The sequence below is a fragment of the Pseudorasbora parva genome, chromosome 24, assembly GCF_024679245.1.
Source record: "Pseudorasbora parva isolate DD20220531a chromosome 24, ASM2467924v1, whole genome shotgun sequence".
Taxonomy (NCBI): Eukaryota; Metazoa; Chordata; class Actinopteri; order Cypriniformes; family Gobionidae; genus Pseudorasbora; species Pseudorasbora parva.
This window is the reverse complement of record NC_090195.1, coordinates 29,238,114-29,253,132: the sequence shown is the minus strand read 5'-3', so window position 1 is coordinate 29,253,132 and position 15,019 is coordinate 29,238,114. Positions and strand designations below refer to the sequence as shown.

The window sequence follows — 15,019 nt, the reverse complement described above, 5'->3', positions numbered from 1 at the left end:
GTGGAAAAAAGCGAAATTGTTTTATTTAGGAGTTTAAAGAGTGGGAAAAAGACACCCACAAAAACAAAATATGGACCTAAATTACGAGTAGGCCTACTTTAAAAGTGTGGGAGTTGAGAAGCGCACTCCAGCAGTTTAAATAGCTGTTTGGATGAGAAATTATCAATGAATTATTTTCCAGAGCATGTTTTGAAACAATTAGCATTTAATTTCGTATCACGGCACGTGTTGGCGTTTACGATATAGTGATGATGATGTGATGTGGAGTACCATTCATTCACATTAATAATAGCATGACAATTTGTAAGATTATTCTTCTTATTGTGATTTTTATTATTAATGACACTTATTGTTATTTTTATTATTTTGTCAGTCTGAATTATTTTCAGTCCCAGTCCGCGCGCAGCTGCCGGGCCCAACCCTGAACCGTCAGGTAACGTTAAAGCGCACAGGCTCGCGACTGGAGGAATACAGGTCTACAAATCAAATGCTTTGGTATAGTCACACAACTTAAACATTGCAGTTCATGTTGCACAAAAATAAACACTAACAAAAATTATAATTACTATGTTGTTGTTGTTTACAGTGGGTCATAATATAGCATATCTTTGTGCGTTTTGTGGTGTTAGGAATTGTTTTTCTGCACATTTTTTCTCTAACTCAAACGTGCATACACCACCTCCTGAGCTGGCGTAGGATTTGAGCGAGCCGTACGCCGACGTCCATATTGATAAATCTCAAAGTCCCCGTGGGTTTGTGTGTACGCTGGAAATTTGGTGTACGCACTTTTGATAAACGAGGGCCAATAAGTATACAAGCTCGATAGTCCACCTAACGGCATATTACAATTATGACCGGATGGGTTATATAGATAAAAAGAGGAAAAAAACAGGAGTATAGTATCTTACCTGTCGGACACATTTTGTGAGCTGACGCTTGAAACACTGAGGGGATTTAGATGCTCCATACGGTGTGGAAATGAACGTGTCTTTATCATCGCTGAAGTGAGCCACAATACGATCGCAAATGGACCAAGCCTGCAGTCTCCCTCTCATTTACTGAAGCGTTCGCCCCTCGATCGCCCCCCGGTGACCGGTCCCGGTATAGCCGCCCCTCTGTGTTTTCTAATGGACGCGAGGCAAACTAAATAATAAAATTATACTTCAAATATTTTTCCCCAAAGTTAGTTTATGTCACTGAAGGCAGTTATCATCACGATGATTTCATTTCAGGTGTTCGTTTTAAAAATAAGTTTAGTTTGAGTTAGTTATTTGATGCTATAAAAACGGGGGGTGTGACGTCATGATTGACAGCTGAGACTGACGGTTTCTCTGAGTGAAGTTGTCACTGAGGCACTAACAGACTTTTTTCGAAATTTTTGGGAGCAGATTAGAGCTTTAGCTTTAATTTCTACATTTCCATAACTGTTTATTTCACACCAACATTATTAATTGTTCTGCATCTGCAAGAGTGTGGGCGGGCTTTTGATATCGCGACTGTACTTCCTGCGCTCTACTGCGCAACTCCGGTCCCGAAATCGCTACTGCGCAGACTCGGTCCCAAGATGTCCGCGCCGTGCAAGGGCGCCTGAAAGCTTCAAATCTGCCAAGCGGAAACGGATGATGTTGAGTCGTCCATATTTTTTTTACGGTCTATGAAATGGACAAACAAGCGAACGTGGCACACGAGCATATTCATGTCCGTCCTGTGTGACTCCTGTGTGTTTTAAATAATGACGTGCACTGAGCCTCTCTTCTCACCATAGACACGCCCCTTACCTGCTGATTGGCTACAAGTTTGTTATTCCACTCAGCCAGAGTCCTTTTTCTAAAACGGTTTTGAAATCACACTTACCCCACCTTTAAAATAGAAAACCTCTATTTTATATTGTAACAATATTTTAAAATGTTAATTTATACTGTATTTTTGATCAAATAAATGCTGCCTTGTTGAGTATGAGATTCTTTGGAAAACAAAAAGTGATATATATATATATATATATTTTTTTTTTTTTTTTTTAATAGGAAAAAAAAAAGACAATCAGGCAGTTTACTTTAAAAAATACCTTATTTAATTTAAGTAAATAGCCAGAGTGGTTTAAGGCCATGGTTGTTATTGAGCACTTGATGCAAAAGTACATTAAGAAGAACATCTTACAGTGAAATCAAAGACGTTTGGCCTTTCGATGTGTGGACGGATGTATAAGTGAGCATCTGTTACAGATCCACACACACACATGCGCGCGCGCGCTGTGCTACAGCTGGAATTACAATGATCTCGCAGAGTTCGTCCTTCTGTACCGGTCGAACACCTCGCACAGAGGTTAGGGCTCTGCGATTACAGTACGGTAAAGCATACAGTGACAACAGCGTAAATTGTATTTTTTGATCTCTGAAGCCCCGGCGTCAGGAGGGCCCTGCAGAGGTGTAGCTGCCTGAGTGTGGAGCTCTGCGTCCAGCCTCACTTGTCTCTCCGCAGCACCAGCTCGGTCAGTCGGATCAGCGCGTCTCTCTCCGTTGACGGCCGCAGCCGGCTGATCTGCCGAATGGCCTCTTGGCAGTAGTGTTGGGCGAGGTAGTTAGTCTGTTCCACACCGTCACTCTGAAAGCGGGAACACAGAAAACAAGCTGACGAGTGGAGTTTTACCAACTAGTTATAGAAACTTCTGGAACTGATATAGTTGGATGAATCAGAAGAAACTTGACTGGATCAGATTTTTTTTGTAATGGTTTATTTTAAAGTGGAAATGAAGCAAGTCAGTCAAGTTTACATTATATAATCAATCTTAAAGCGAAAAGGATTTTTTGTTAGAGCTTTTGGAGCAAGGGCGCGCCATCTTGCAATACCACAGCGTGTTAACCTCTTAAACTCCAGGACCATTTGTTGGGATTTCCGCCTGGATTTGGGCTAGCCAAATTGAAAAGCCTCCCATACACACATACATCATTTTACAGGAAACCCTTTGAAGTTACATAAAACACTGCTAAAAGTGATAAACATGTAAGTATATGTTGACTAAGCTGTAATAATTTTACAAAATAAAATTTGTAATAAATATAAATGCAACATCCCAGTGTCATTAAATTCATTATATATGCTGGAAACATCCCAAACTGTCTGCAGGGTCCTAAAGCACACAGGGCCTGAGTTACACACTTTCAAAAATTCAAAAAGCGCCTAATTTTTGGGAGGGGTTATTACAGCTTAGACAATATATACTTACATGTTTATCACTTTTAGCAGTGTTTTATGTAACTTCAAAGGGTTTCCTGTAAAATGACGCCAACATTTTGAACCTAGACCACTGTATGTGTGTATGGGAGGCTTTTCAATTTGATAGGCCAAATCCAGGCGGAAATGCCACCAGAGTAATTTAGTGTAAATACATTACTTTGTGTAAAGCGACTGCCAAAGTGATGCATATCTCCAGAAAGTAGAGACTCTAATCTTTTAAACGGTACCACATATGACATCATAGCTCCTCCACAGACAAAACAAATAGAAAGTATATACATGACGATGTCAGTGCCTGTACAGGGTCCACAGAGTTTTAGTCACAGGTTTGCTCTGTTGGCCGGTGAAGTAATATAAGCATTTCTTTACTTTTTTAAAACACACTTGTTTTGAAATGGAGGAAGACAATCTTGAAAAGACTGTTGAGCCCATATGTCAAATTGCTTATGTATTTGAGCCGATATGGTGAGAGGACGAGCAGTACTACTGTTACAGGTGGAAGAGTCATGACCCCACTGTTTTGGGGTGAACAGTGGGCCAGAAACACTGGTTTAAGTCGTGCCCACCGTGTCAGAACCCATCTGCTGTCAGGAGGCTGATCTGGGCTGTGTATTGCATACATTTAGCACACGATGACGGGAGACGGACGTGTTGGAGGTGGCAATGCTTTCTCTTAAAGAACACAGAGCTATATAGAAACTAGGGGTGTCAACAATAATCGATTCGGCGATGCATCGCGATGCGGGGCATGAACGATTCAGCATCGATGCGGCAAAGTGCCATAATCGATTATGTCACTGTTTATTTTCTGGCGGACGATAAAGTTGTGAAGTTTCAAATACTTCCGGTTCAGGGAGAATAACAACAACAACAAGGAAGATGGCTGAGGCGGAGGGAGATGCCCGCGATAGACGGGTTATTAAAAACGCGCTAACGACCCGAGGTGTGTAGGATTGTACGTATATATTTTTTGCACAATAATAAATTAATCTATCATGACGAAATACGGCACAATTCACCTTTATTCCACAAGGTGGCAATGTCTGATACCCAATGATGAAGTGACGTTTCACTCATAGTTACCTCTGACAGAAAACGAAACAATAATTATAATCTGCGAAAAACTTGAAATGGGTTAGTGATTTACTTCAGAGAGCAAGTACTAAACACAATCATATGTTAGTGTCACTGTCTCTTGATGATGGATGTGGTCAAGAAGCTGTCAGTGATCAAAATATTGATTTTGAAGACATTGAAAATGAGTTTGGAGAATATGCTGGAGATCGCGAATATGAGGCAGATGCTGAATATACTGGTAAACGAGCTCTGACGAGGACAGATGATGATGGTATTAAACATCTGCTCAAACTGAATCCTTCCAAGCTCCAAAAGGTAACGAAATAAGTTTTATTTTATTCTTCTGTAGCTGTTACTCTAAAATCAGGAGTTTTATATATTATCACCACAGGTAGAGGTCTATTCATGTTAAATATAGATCTGGGTCGCTAACGACCTGAATATGTAAGAATGTTTGGTGAAACAGTCATGCATTTAAGGGTTAATTGCATTTTATTTAATTTTATTTAATTACATTTTATTTTATTTAATAACTTTTATGTCAAAGATACAGGAGACACATAGCAGCCAATACAATCTGTTGTTTAATATCTGCTTGTATTGCCTCATGACTGATGAAAAATTTGCTTTGTGTGCAGTAGATTTTTGATGCATTACAATACATCGTAGAATCGAATTGAATCGAATCGTTACCTGGTGAATCGTAATCGAATCGAATCGTGAAGGCAGTGCCAATGCACACCCCTAATAGAAACTGTGCTATAACTCTTATAATCTGGATAAATATCCAACAGCCTGTCTACATCACAAAGTTTTGATTGTGGCATGTAGTAACTCATAATGTAATAACTGCACATAATGTAAAAACTACACAAAGTAATAAGGATTACATTATTATTGTAATAAAATGTTCATAATGTTATAATTTTCTCAAAATGTAATCAAATGTTTTAAGAAAATTATTACATTATGAACATTTTATTACAATAATAGAGTTGCTACATGGTATCCCCAACATTGTTTTCATAAGGCGAGGCGGAACATGTAAACCAATGACACTTCATACAGTATCATACATGTGACATCTTATTATTGTCATACCTTTCAGACATATTTGCATTACCCGGCCTCGATCACCAGTAGTGGTATGTGACATTTTTTATGTTCGCCTGCAAATACAATTAGCTTACCTGCTGTTAACCGTTTCCGCTCAGACATCTTTAAGAGATTTGCATAAGCAATTTGACATATTAATAGCTTAACAGTCCTTTCAAGTTAATCTTCCTCCATTTCAAAACAAGTGTGTGTTAAAAAAAAAGTGAAGAAGCTTATATTACTTCACTGGCCAACGGCGCAAACCACCTCCATGACGTCACCGCCCTTGCTGCAAAAGCATTAAAAAAACATCCTTTTTTCTTTAAAGTGGTTACATTAATCATATTTGTTACATCATTTTTAATTAAAGTGGAAATCAGTTTACTAAATAATGTAAACTTGACTGACTGATTCATTTCCAGTTTAAGGTGACGTAGTTACACCCACTTACTATAGTTATAACAGGAAATGATGCATAATTACAAATAACTAACCCTAAAACCAAACCCTAACCATAAGTCTATAGTAAGTACGTGTAGTATTTATTTGTATTTTGAGAGAAAATGGTGCAAATCAAACTACCCAACTGACCTAGGTAAGTATCAATCTCTGCTCTTTTCCTTTTCAAATGATGTCCATGCAGCTAAATCGTCATATTTCCACAACAAAATCAACAGTACCTCAGACACACACACACACACAAACACACTTTTCAGAACTTTCAACTCTCCTCTGTCCCCCTCCACCACATCTTTATCTGCAGATGATTTTGCCCATTTTTTCACAGATAAAACCACAATCATCAGCAGTCAGTTTCCACCTCCACACACATATATTCTCTTCTCCTTCTCTACACTCACTGAGACTGAAGGATCTAAACTTCTCCTCTCCTCTCCTTCCCGGTTGGTGGAACGATCTACTGACCTCCTCATGGCAGAATCACTGACTTCATTCAAAAGACAGGTAAAGACTCATCTCTTCCATGAGCACTTTATATTATCATTAAAAAATATAAATATATTTTTAACTCTTCCTCCTCTATTTTTTCTCTTTTCCCTCCCTATTCTAGCTTTTGCTACTCTTCATGAAAGAGCCCTTCCTGTACTCCTCAGTTGTAAGTCACTTTGGATAAAACCGTCTGCTAAATGCATAAATTTAAATTTATATATCTAGTATTTGAATGAATCAAAAGTAACTTTTGTCAACCTAAAATAAAGTGAATTAATTAATTAATTCAAACAAAATAGATCACTTTTTTTTAAAACTAACATATTTAATACACTTATTTAATTAATGTTTTACTTTAAGAAACAAATAAATTAATAAAAAATTATTCTAAATAATAATACAAAATTATTAGCGCCCATTTTTAGAAACATGCTAATTTCCTCATAGAACATTTCCACATGAAAACTTTCCAAGAGTAAACTCGCAAATGTGAGGAAAAAAGTAGCAATTATCTTTGGCCGAAAGAAATGTGACCTGGGGCCAGTTGGATAAACATAGACATTAAGTTAAGACTGTGTCTTCAGAACTAGTATGACCAACTAGTTTGGGGAAATCAGCCTTACTCTTCAGTGTCAAATTAGTCATCCAATTATAATTTCTTTTTATATATTTGTCTAACTTGTAAGACTAGTCTTAGTGGTTTATGCAACCACGTGTTCATGAGATTCACCCATATACAACACAAATCCTCCTCACCTTCAGGACATATTGCCAGGCTCGATCCACATCTCCATCAGAGCTGAAGCGCCTCATTATCATTGCATGTAGCTCAGGAAACTAAACAGTGAAAGAAGAGTGAAACTGTTAGGGAGGTTTTACAATTAGGTTTACGGCTGTAATAAACCAAGTGAACCATTAGACTTGATTCCCCTTTCTGTACTTCAGGGATTTGGCATCATTGTGAGAGCACAGATGCGTTCAGCTGCCATTAGCCTAGAAACCTGCCCGCGAGTGTCGTCTAGCAACTCTCAATACATGTCTGAGCTGTAAAAAACTAACTCTGGTCAGGCCAATCACATCGTGTATAGAGTTGGTGGGCGGGGCCATAATGATGGCCGAGTTGCGTTTGCGTGCTTCTAGTAAACACAGAAGCTGGCGAACGGCGGTCTTTCGAATCAGCTTTGACCGCGACTCTGGAAGACTTGGAGTTAAGCTTTTCTCTGAGAAAAGAACAAAGAACGGCACTGAAGTCATTCTTAAAAAGGAAAGATGTGTTTCGAGTTTTGCCGACCGGATACGGCGAATGTTTAATCTATCAACTAGCTCCGCTTCACGTTGCTCTGGTTGGTTGTAGTGCTATCCTATCGCGTGCAGAGGGAGTTTGAAAGACAACCGTTTATCCCGCCCCTCGGATTGAGCCCTGTCAATGGTGAGTTTCCAGACCAAACATCTTGATGTGGGTCTGGCTTGTCAGGCTAAGCTGCCGTACCTGCTGGCAAGCAAACAGAACGGGCCCGGTGGCCAGACCAAGTTTGAGATCGGCAGCTGACGGCTTCCCCAGGCGGTTTGCACACGACGTGAAGTCCAGAATGTCATCCACAAGCTGAAAAAGACAACCAAGTTCTCTTTTACTTGCCTTTAAAAATATATATTCAAAGACACAATCAATGCAACCTGTAATGAATAATTTGTAAAGAAGAAGTCAGCTATAACAGCACAGATGTCTGTAAAATATGCAGCCACAACTTAAAAGTTTGACTTATGATTTTACTGCTTAAATTTGCCACGTAAAATTTCTGTACCATTAACAGAACTGCAATCTATTAGACTGGGGTGAAGTGTTTGAAACATATTCATCTTTATTTCTGCAATCCTATTTAGTGTTGAAAGAAATGACACATTGCAGCTTTAGCAATTTCCGAATGATCAACTTTCAAATTTTATCACAAAATTCAAACAATAAATGTAATTTTGGCCAATGCTCCAGACTTAGCTAAAGAATTGTTCAGCGCTGTTGGCGCTTTCGGCGGTGGACAGAGGTCAGCATTGGCACCCTAACTGGTCTACAGCTATGCATATAATTTGAGCTACAGTAGCTTGTCTGTTTGATCGGACCCCACGGGCCAGCCTTCGCTCCCCACGTGCATCAATGAGCCTTGGCCGCCAATGACCCGATCTACGGTTCAGCGTTGTTCCTTCCTTGGACCACTACTGATAGATACTGACCACTGCAGACCGGGAACACCCCACAAGAGCTCCAGTTTTGGAGATGCTCCAAAAGTTTGTCAAACTCGCTCAAATCCTTACGCTTGCCCATTTTTCCAGCTTCTAACACATCAACTGAGGTCAAAATCTTTACTTGTCGCCTAATGTTTCCCACCCACTAACAGGTGCCCTGATTTAATTCTGATGCATCACTAACCAGAAGACATATCTACTGCTGAAGCTTCTATTATAATTAATAATTAACAGCAATTACTTTCTACATCTGTAACCGAAACAAAACAACAATTATTAGCTAGTTGATCACAGACCACTGCACTACAACTAATGTGCAAATAACAACAGATGCCATTTACACTGTGTACATAGAAACAAAAAGTGCAAATAGCATTAAATGCTATTTATAGAAAATTGAAATATAAAAAGCTCTATAAATAGCATCTAGTATTTATATATAGCTACTTTGCAAAACCAGCTGGTTTAAGTCAGGTTATGATGCTGCTTCTGTTTTTTTTTTCCCACTAAAACAAGTACAAGTAGGTAATGCTAATGTGTGCTTCCCATATGTAAATTACACAAATTAAGAAACAAAAATAATAATATCTAATATCATACAAAAAAAAAAATGGAATATTGAGATTTTTTTAAATGATAACTAATCTTGCAGCTGTGGGTTTTAGTTACTAAGACTCAACTCAACTTTATTTCTAGAGCACATTTAGAAACCCCAATGGCTACCAAAGTGCTGTACATGAGCTGTTACAACAACAAAAACAAAAATACATACAATTTATAACATATTATTAAAACCTAAAAAATAAATACATTATTAACTCCCTCTGAAATGACATGGCATTAAAGTTTACTTGTCAACTATTCTACTCTTTGAGACTACTAACAAACAGACATATAAATAATAAATCCAACGTTTTACAATCAATATTAAATATTTAATCCAAGAGGAATTATTCACAAATAAATGAAAAAATTACCTGGAATGCAATGCCAACGTTTCGTCCATATTGATAGGCTATCTCATGCACCTCAGGATCAGAATTCACCAAAATTGACACCTAGAATTCCAAAGAAATAATTCTGGTGTTCAACTTCTCTTTCAGCTCTGAACTTAATCTTATGATTGTTAAATGGGACGTACATACTGCCTTACAACTGTTTGCAATGAGACTTGCTGTCTTCTTGAAGGTTTTCTCAAGGTAGTGCTTGAATCTCTCGTTTTCATTCTCTTTAGACCCCAGCTGCATGAATTCACCTGCAAATCATCAATGAAAAATATAAATAACAGGTCCACTGTAGAAAACATAACAAAAGAAAAGTCCCATACATAAATCTTGAGTGTCTTACCACGTACAAGGTCTTCTATAACTTGTGACAGCACAGAAACTACTGTATTGTTCCCAATACGCGCTAATGCCATGGACGCTGCAGACAGAATAAAATCTCCAGCCAGGATAGCCTAACAGATTTTACAGATAGAAATATTATTGTTTATTTACATTTAATAACAACATTAATAATTTCTCTATAAAAGCTGGTTTCTGCCAATGAATAAAGCAAAGGTAAATTTATTTATTTTTCAGAAAATTCTGACCTTTATATCTCACAATTCCGAGAAAAAAAGACACTTGCAATATATAAACTTAAAATTATGAGAGTTATATAGTCATAATTGTGGGACATAAACTTGCAAATGCAAGAAAAAATTCTCAGAATTCCGTCCGCGCCTCTCAGAATTGCGACCGCGCATCTCAGAATTGCGACCGCGCCTCACAGAATTGCGACCGCGCCTCTTAGAATTGCGACCGCGCATCTCAGAATTGCGACCGCGCCTCTCAGAATTGCGACCGCGCCTCTCAGAATTGCGACCGCGCCTCTCAGAATTGCGACCGCGCCTCTTAGAATTGCGACCGCGCCTCACAGAATTGCGACCGCGCCTCTTAGAATTGCGACCGCGCATCTCAGAATTGCGACCGCGCCTCTCAGAATTGCGACCGCGCCTCTCAGAATTGCGACCGCGCCTCTCAGAATTGTCACGGCCCCTCTCAGAATTGCGACGGCGCATCTCAGAATTGCGACAGCCCCTCTCAGAATTGCGACCGCCCCTCTCAGAATTGTCACAGCCCCTCTCAGAATTGTCACAGCCCCTCTCAGAATTGCGACCGCGCCTCTCAGAATTGCGACAGCCCCTCTCAGAATTGCAACAGCGCCTCTCAGAATTGTGACAGCCCCTCTCAGAATTGCGACCGCGCATCTCAGAATTGTGACAGCCCCTCTCAGAATTGCGACCGCGCATCTCAGAATTGTGACAGCCCCTCTCAGAATTGCGACCGCGCATCTCAGAATTGCAACCGCGCATCTCAGAATTGTCACAGCCCCTCTCAGAATTGCGACAGCGCCTCTCAGAATTGTGACAGCCCCTCTCAGAATTGCGACCGCGCCTCAAATTAGATTTCAAATTAGACATCAACAAAGCTCCAAAAGGTGAAACCAGCTGAAAACCACCGATCTGTTTTATAATCAGATGAGTTACTTACTTTTTTCTCCCCCCACACTTTATTAATGGTATTTTTCCCACGCCTTGTGTCCGAGTCATCAATAACGTCATCGTGCACTAGACTGGCAGTGTGGATCATCTCGGAGATCATAGCGATGGATCGCTGTGCCGGCAGCAAAACCCTGAGGACATCAGATGTGCCTTATTTAAACTGACTGATGCATCACAGTATGAATACACACACACAGCACTGAAGTGCTTTCTCACCCCTCTTTATTGCTGTGGACGTTACAAGCTCGAGCCATCAAGATCACAATCATTGGTCGAAAGGCTTTTCCCTTCCCATCAAAGTAATAATCACAGAGTGATTTCAGCTCTGCTTTAGAGACAAGCAACTGCTGAAACAGAAATGTAAGAAGGTCAGTTTCCATACTTTGCATTATAATGGACATTAAATAGTATACAACTTATAAGAGAAGTGGTTGAAAATGTTTGGGCATTAATAATAATTGAATATAATACTTGATAAAGCAAAAAATAAAACATTGCATAGTGCTAAAATGCTATGCAATACTGTGCAATATTCTCGCTTTACCTTTTTTATATCTTCATATAAATCTTGCAAGTCCTTTTGTGCAAGCGAGAAAGGATCTTTTAACTTTGCATCACTATGTATACATGAACAGACCTGTGGTGTTGAGTACAGACATCTATACCTGTGCCTGAGACACAAACAAATATTCAGTAAACACAATAAATAAATATGTGCAAAATAAAGGAATACATGTTTTTGGTTATTAAATGTGTTTGAAAAACTTCTTTATTTACACAAGTGCAAAAAAGTGTTCGGTGCATTTTAAAATTTCAACAAACGTTTTGGTCACGCAGGATCTTTCTCAGTAGCTTTAATATTTCAAAAATAAATTTATGGAATTATCCAATAAATAAAATCATTTTTTTGTACAAATTAACTATGTGCGTATGTTACACAATCTACATTACACTCAGGCAGATGTCACAACTGGAGGTGCCACAACATTAAGAGACAACAAAGGCCAACTGCCATGTGCCAGTGGATAATGTCACTAAAACCTGTGATGTGCCAATGGATTGCCTCACGTGCCACTTGAATAACAATTAGCTTTATGCTCTCGTGATTTATCACTACACTGAGTTAATGTGTACAACATTATACATAATTCGATAAAATTATTTTTGAAATATTAAAGCCACAGATGAGAATCCGGGGCTGGTCAGTGTTGCACTCACTTATACCGACAACATAATGGATGCGACTGTTAATGCGTTATTCGTAGTGACCCATGATATATTTATTTTGAGTCTTTCCTAGAATGGGCAGTTTGTGACGTATTACAAAACATTCAGTTGCACATGCTAATCAAATACAGAAGTGACATAAAATATAAAATATTACTGACTTTAATGCGTTTAAATTATATTTAAAGGAAGTGTATGTAAGATTGTCGCCAAAACTGGTACTGCAATCACTATCCCCTTCCCCCCTGACTCGAGGTTGCCAGATAGGCTGCAGGATCAGCAGGAGCGTTTGTAGCTGCAGCTGTGGTAACTAGAGCAGATCTGGCAACTCGGATGCCCAAACAGTACTGACTTCGTGATTGGTAGATCGGTGGAGGGTGGAGCTTCAGGCCAAAACACAACATGACAACAGGACTACTGTTGTCAGTGATATAAGTATTTGAAATTAACATGATTTCTTAATGTCTAGTGACATATCAGGGTCATTTTATGATTCATTGAAATACATTTCTTACATACAGTTCTTTTCAAACATCACAAAATTATGCTATTTATTTAGGATTTTGTGTCACAATTTGTGCTCGATTAATCTGTCAGTCACTACTGGAGGTGTCACAACACCGCGACATGTTTCGCAACTCGGTGTCAGTGTGTCGCAATTATTTCAGTGACACATCCCATTATCCACTGGCACATTGCCAATGAAGAACACCGGATTTGCCAATACGCATATTGGCGTGTGATTGGCTTCTGAGAGTCAGATGCCATGTCACTTAAAGAGATAGTTCACCCAAAAGTCTCCTAGAAAAACACCCCATTGACATAAATTATACGAGCAACGGTTGGAGTTAAAAATCTTAATTTGTTCTACTGAAGAAACAAACACACCTACATCTTGGATGTCCTGGGGCCTATTGCACAAAACTAGGATATGGGATTAAGCCAGGATATCTTGGTGATCCTGGCTCAACTTATCCACTAATATAGAGTTATTTTTTGTTATCGTTCTTGTTGTGAGTGTGCCTTCAGGGGACGTTTACACGACAGTGGTGTACTAAATTTTGCATACAGATGCCAAGATCACCAAGAAATCCTAGCTTAATCCCTTATCCTAATTTTGTGCAACAGGCCCCTGGGTGTAAGCAGATAAAAACATAATTTTCATTTTTGGGTGAACTATGCCTTTAATGTTAATACTGCTTCTGAATATTTTGTAAGATCTTAAAAATCTTTCTTTATCTAAAACTATTTATGTCTTGCAAAAAAAGATCCTACTAACCTAAATCTTCAGTAATCAAATTATTTTGCTTCAATACTACAAAAACAACACAACTACTTAGGCTAACTGGAACTGTAATAAGTAATACTCTGTACTCATAAAATCATGCAAATTAGACTTTGACCCTTATAGTTATTTTAATATAGTCCATGTGACACCTTCCCTGTGTGACAACTAGCCCCAGTGTCCCTACACACATATGTACACTAGTAGTAAACATTTATAATGCATGACATAGACATACCTTACAAGGATCATTGGTTTGTTAAATTTATGTACAGGACCCTGCCGGAATAAAACCTGAAAAACATAAATACCAGATCACATAAAGCTGAAAGTAGTGCAGAACACATCAAAACAACAGTAGAAAAACTGTGCTCAGGATATAGCGTGTCTTAACATTACAACTTAAACATGCACAACACAAGACTTCCTGTGCACCAGTGACATTCAATGCTGAGTGTCTCAACTCTCACATCTAATGCATGACAGGAGTTCTTGACCTTTAACACAGAGTAAAGCAAGACTGCTGTAGTCATTTATGACTGCAATCATCTAATCTATGACTTTTAACACCATTACAGCGAAAGTCATTCGCACTCTTCTCAAACCTAGAGTCCTAAGGCAGTTATCTGTCATTCATTGGCTCACACCGGTGACCTTCATCATCTCTCAGTGTGATCGTTACCTGTTTCGCCGCGGTGGAAGACGCTGTTCTTCTGCTTGCTGAAGCCGCGTGAGTAAAAGCTCTTCTGCTGAGCCCACAACACCAGTCCAGTAATACAGCAGCAGCTCCAGCACTGCTCCTCCAGCATCGGCTCCACGACACCGCCATGCTGCCCCAACCAAGAGCGGCACATGCCCCGTGACGTCACGTTACGTAACCAAGGCATGAACCGGAAGATATTGTCACGTGATGTACTGCTGTTAGAGAAGTAGAGAAGGCGAGAATAATCGAATACAAATTCCTGTGCTAGAAATAGAATAAACGGGGAAGATAGGCAGTTAACAAAAAATGTTCTAAAATGGGCGTGGCATAGTAGCCCATAACTCTTTTTTTCTTCTTTCTGAAGCAGCAGACATCTCACCGTATTTTACATTAAAAATCACATTATTATTATTACATGAATTCTTTCTTCTTTTTTTAGACGGCTTGTCACATAGTCCCACAGTTACTTTTTACAGCGCAGTTTGAGATGGACCAATCACAGATGCGTAATCGTTATAGTGAGAAAGTTCTGAGTTTCCATTTGTACGAGAGCTTCTAAATCCATAATTAATATATTTAATCGGTTATAATATATAGCACGCATACATTTCCAAAAAGACAAAAAAAAGTCCCGACTATGTCATAAATGGAGCATTCGGGGGTC

General features: G+C 39.1%; 1 protein-coding gene across 2 annotated transcripts; it reads right to left on the bottom strand.

Annotated features, from left to right (window-relative positions):
- Window positions 1–2,054: 2,054 nt before the first annotated feature.
- Window positions 2,055–14,534, bottom strand: pdss1 (prenyl (decaprenyl) diphosphate synthase, subunit 1). Of its 2 annotated transcripts, none has more exons than XM_067434609.1 (11): window positions 14,335–14,534; window positions 13,891–13,946; window positions 11,685–11,811; window positions 11,357–11,487; window positions 11,130–11,271; window positions 9,940–10,051; window positions 9,738–9,847; window positions 9,570–9,650; window positions 7,844–7,957; window positions 7,111–7,191; window positions 2,055–2,601 (listed from the first exon to the last, which is right to left on the bottom strand). In XM_067434609.1, the coding sequence occupies exons 1-11, from the start codon at window positions 14,479–14,481 to the stop codon at window positions 2,461–2,463; spliced, it is 1,242 nt and encodes a 413-aa protein (XP_067290710.1). In that variant the 5' UTR covers window positions 14,482–14,534; the 3' UTR covers window positions 2,055–2,460. The 2 variants fall into 2 exon arrangements, with proteins under 2 accessions (XP_067290710.1, XP_067290711.1); XM_067434610.1 differs by having other exon boundaries at window positions 11,357–11,484.
- Between the last annotated feature and the right edge of the window lie 485 nt (window positions 14,535–15,019).

Coding starts and splice junctions, on each gene's coding strand:
- pdss1 (XM_067434609.1), bottom strand. CDS start 14,481: ATGGCGGTGTCGTGGAGCCGATGCTGGAGGAGCAGTGCTGGAGCTGCT. Junction 11,488..11,684: donor TATATGAAGATATAAAAAAG/GTAAAGCGAGAA, acceptor TTTCTGTTTCAG/CAGTTGCTTGTCTCTAAAGC. Junction 9,651..9,737: donor TTGCAAACAGTTGTAAGGCA/GTATGTACGTCC, acceptor TTGGAATTCTAG/GTGTCAATTTTGGTGAATTC.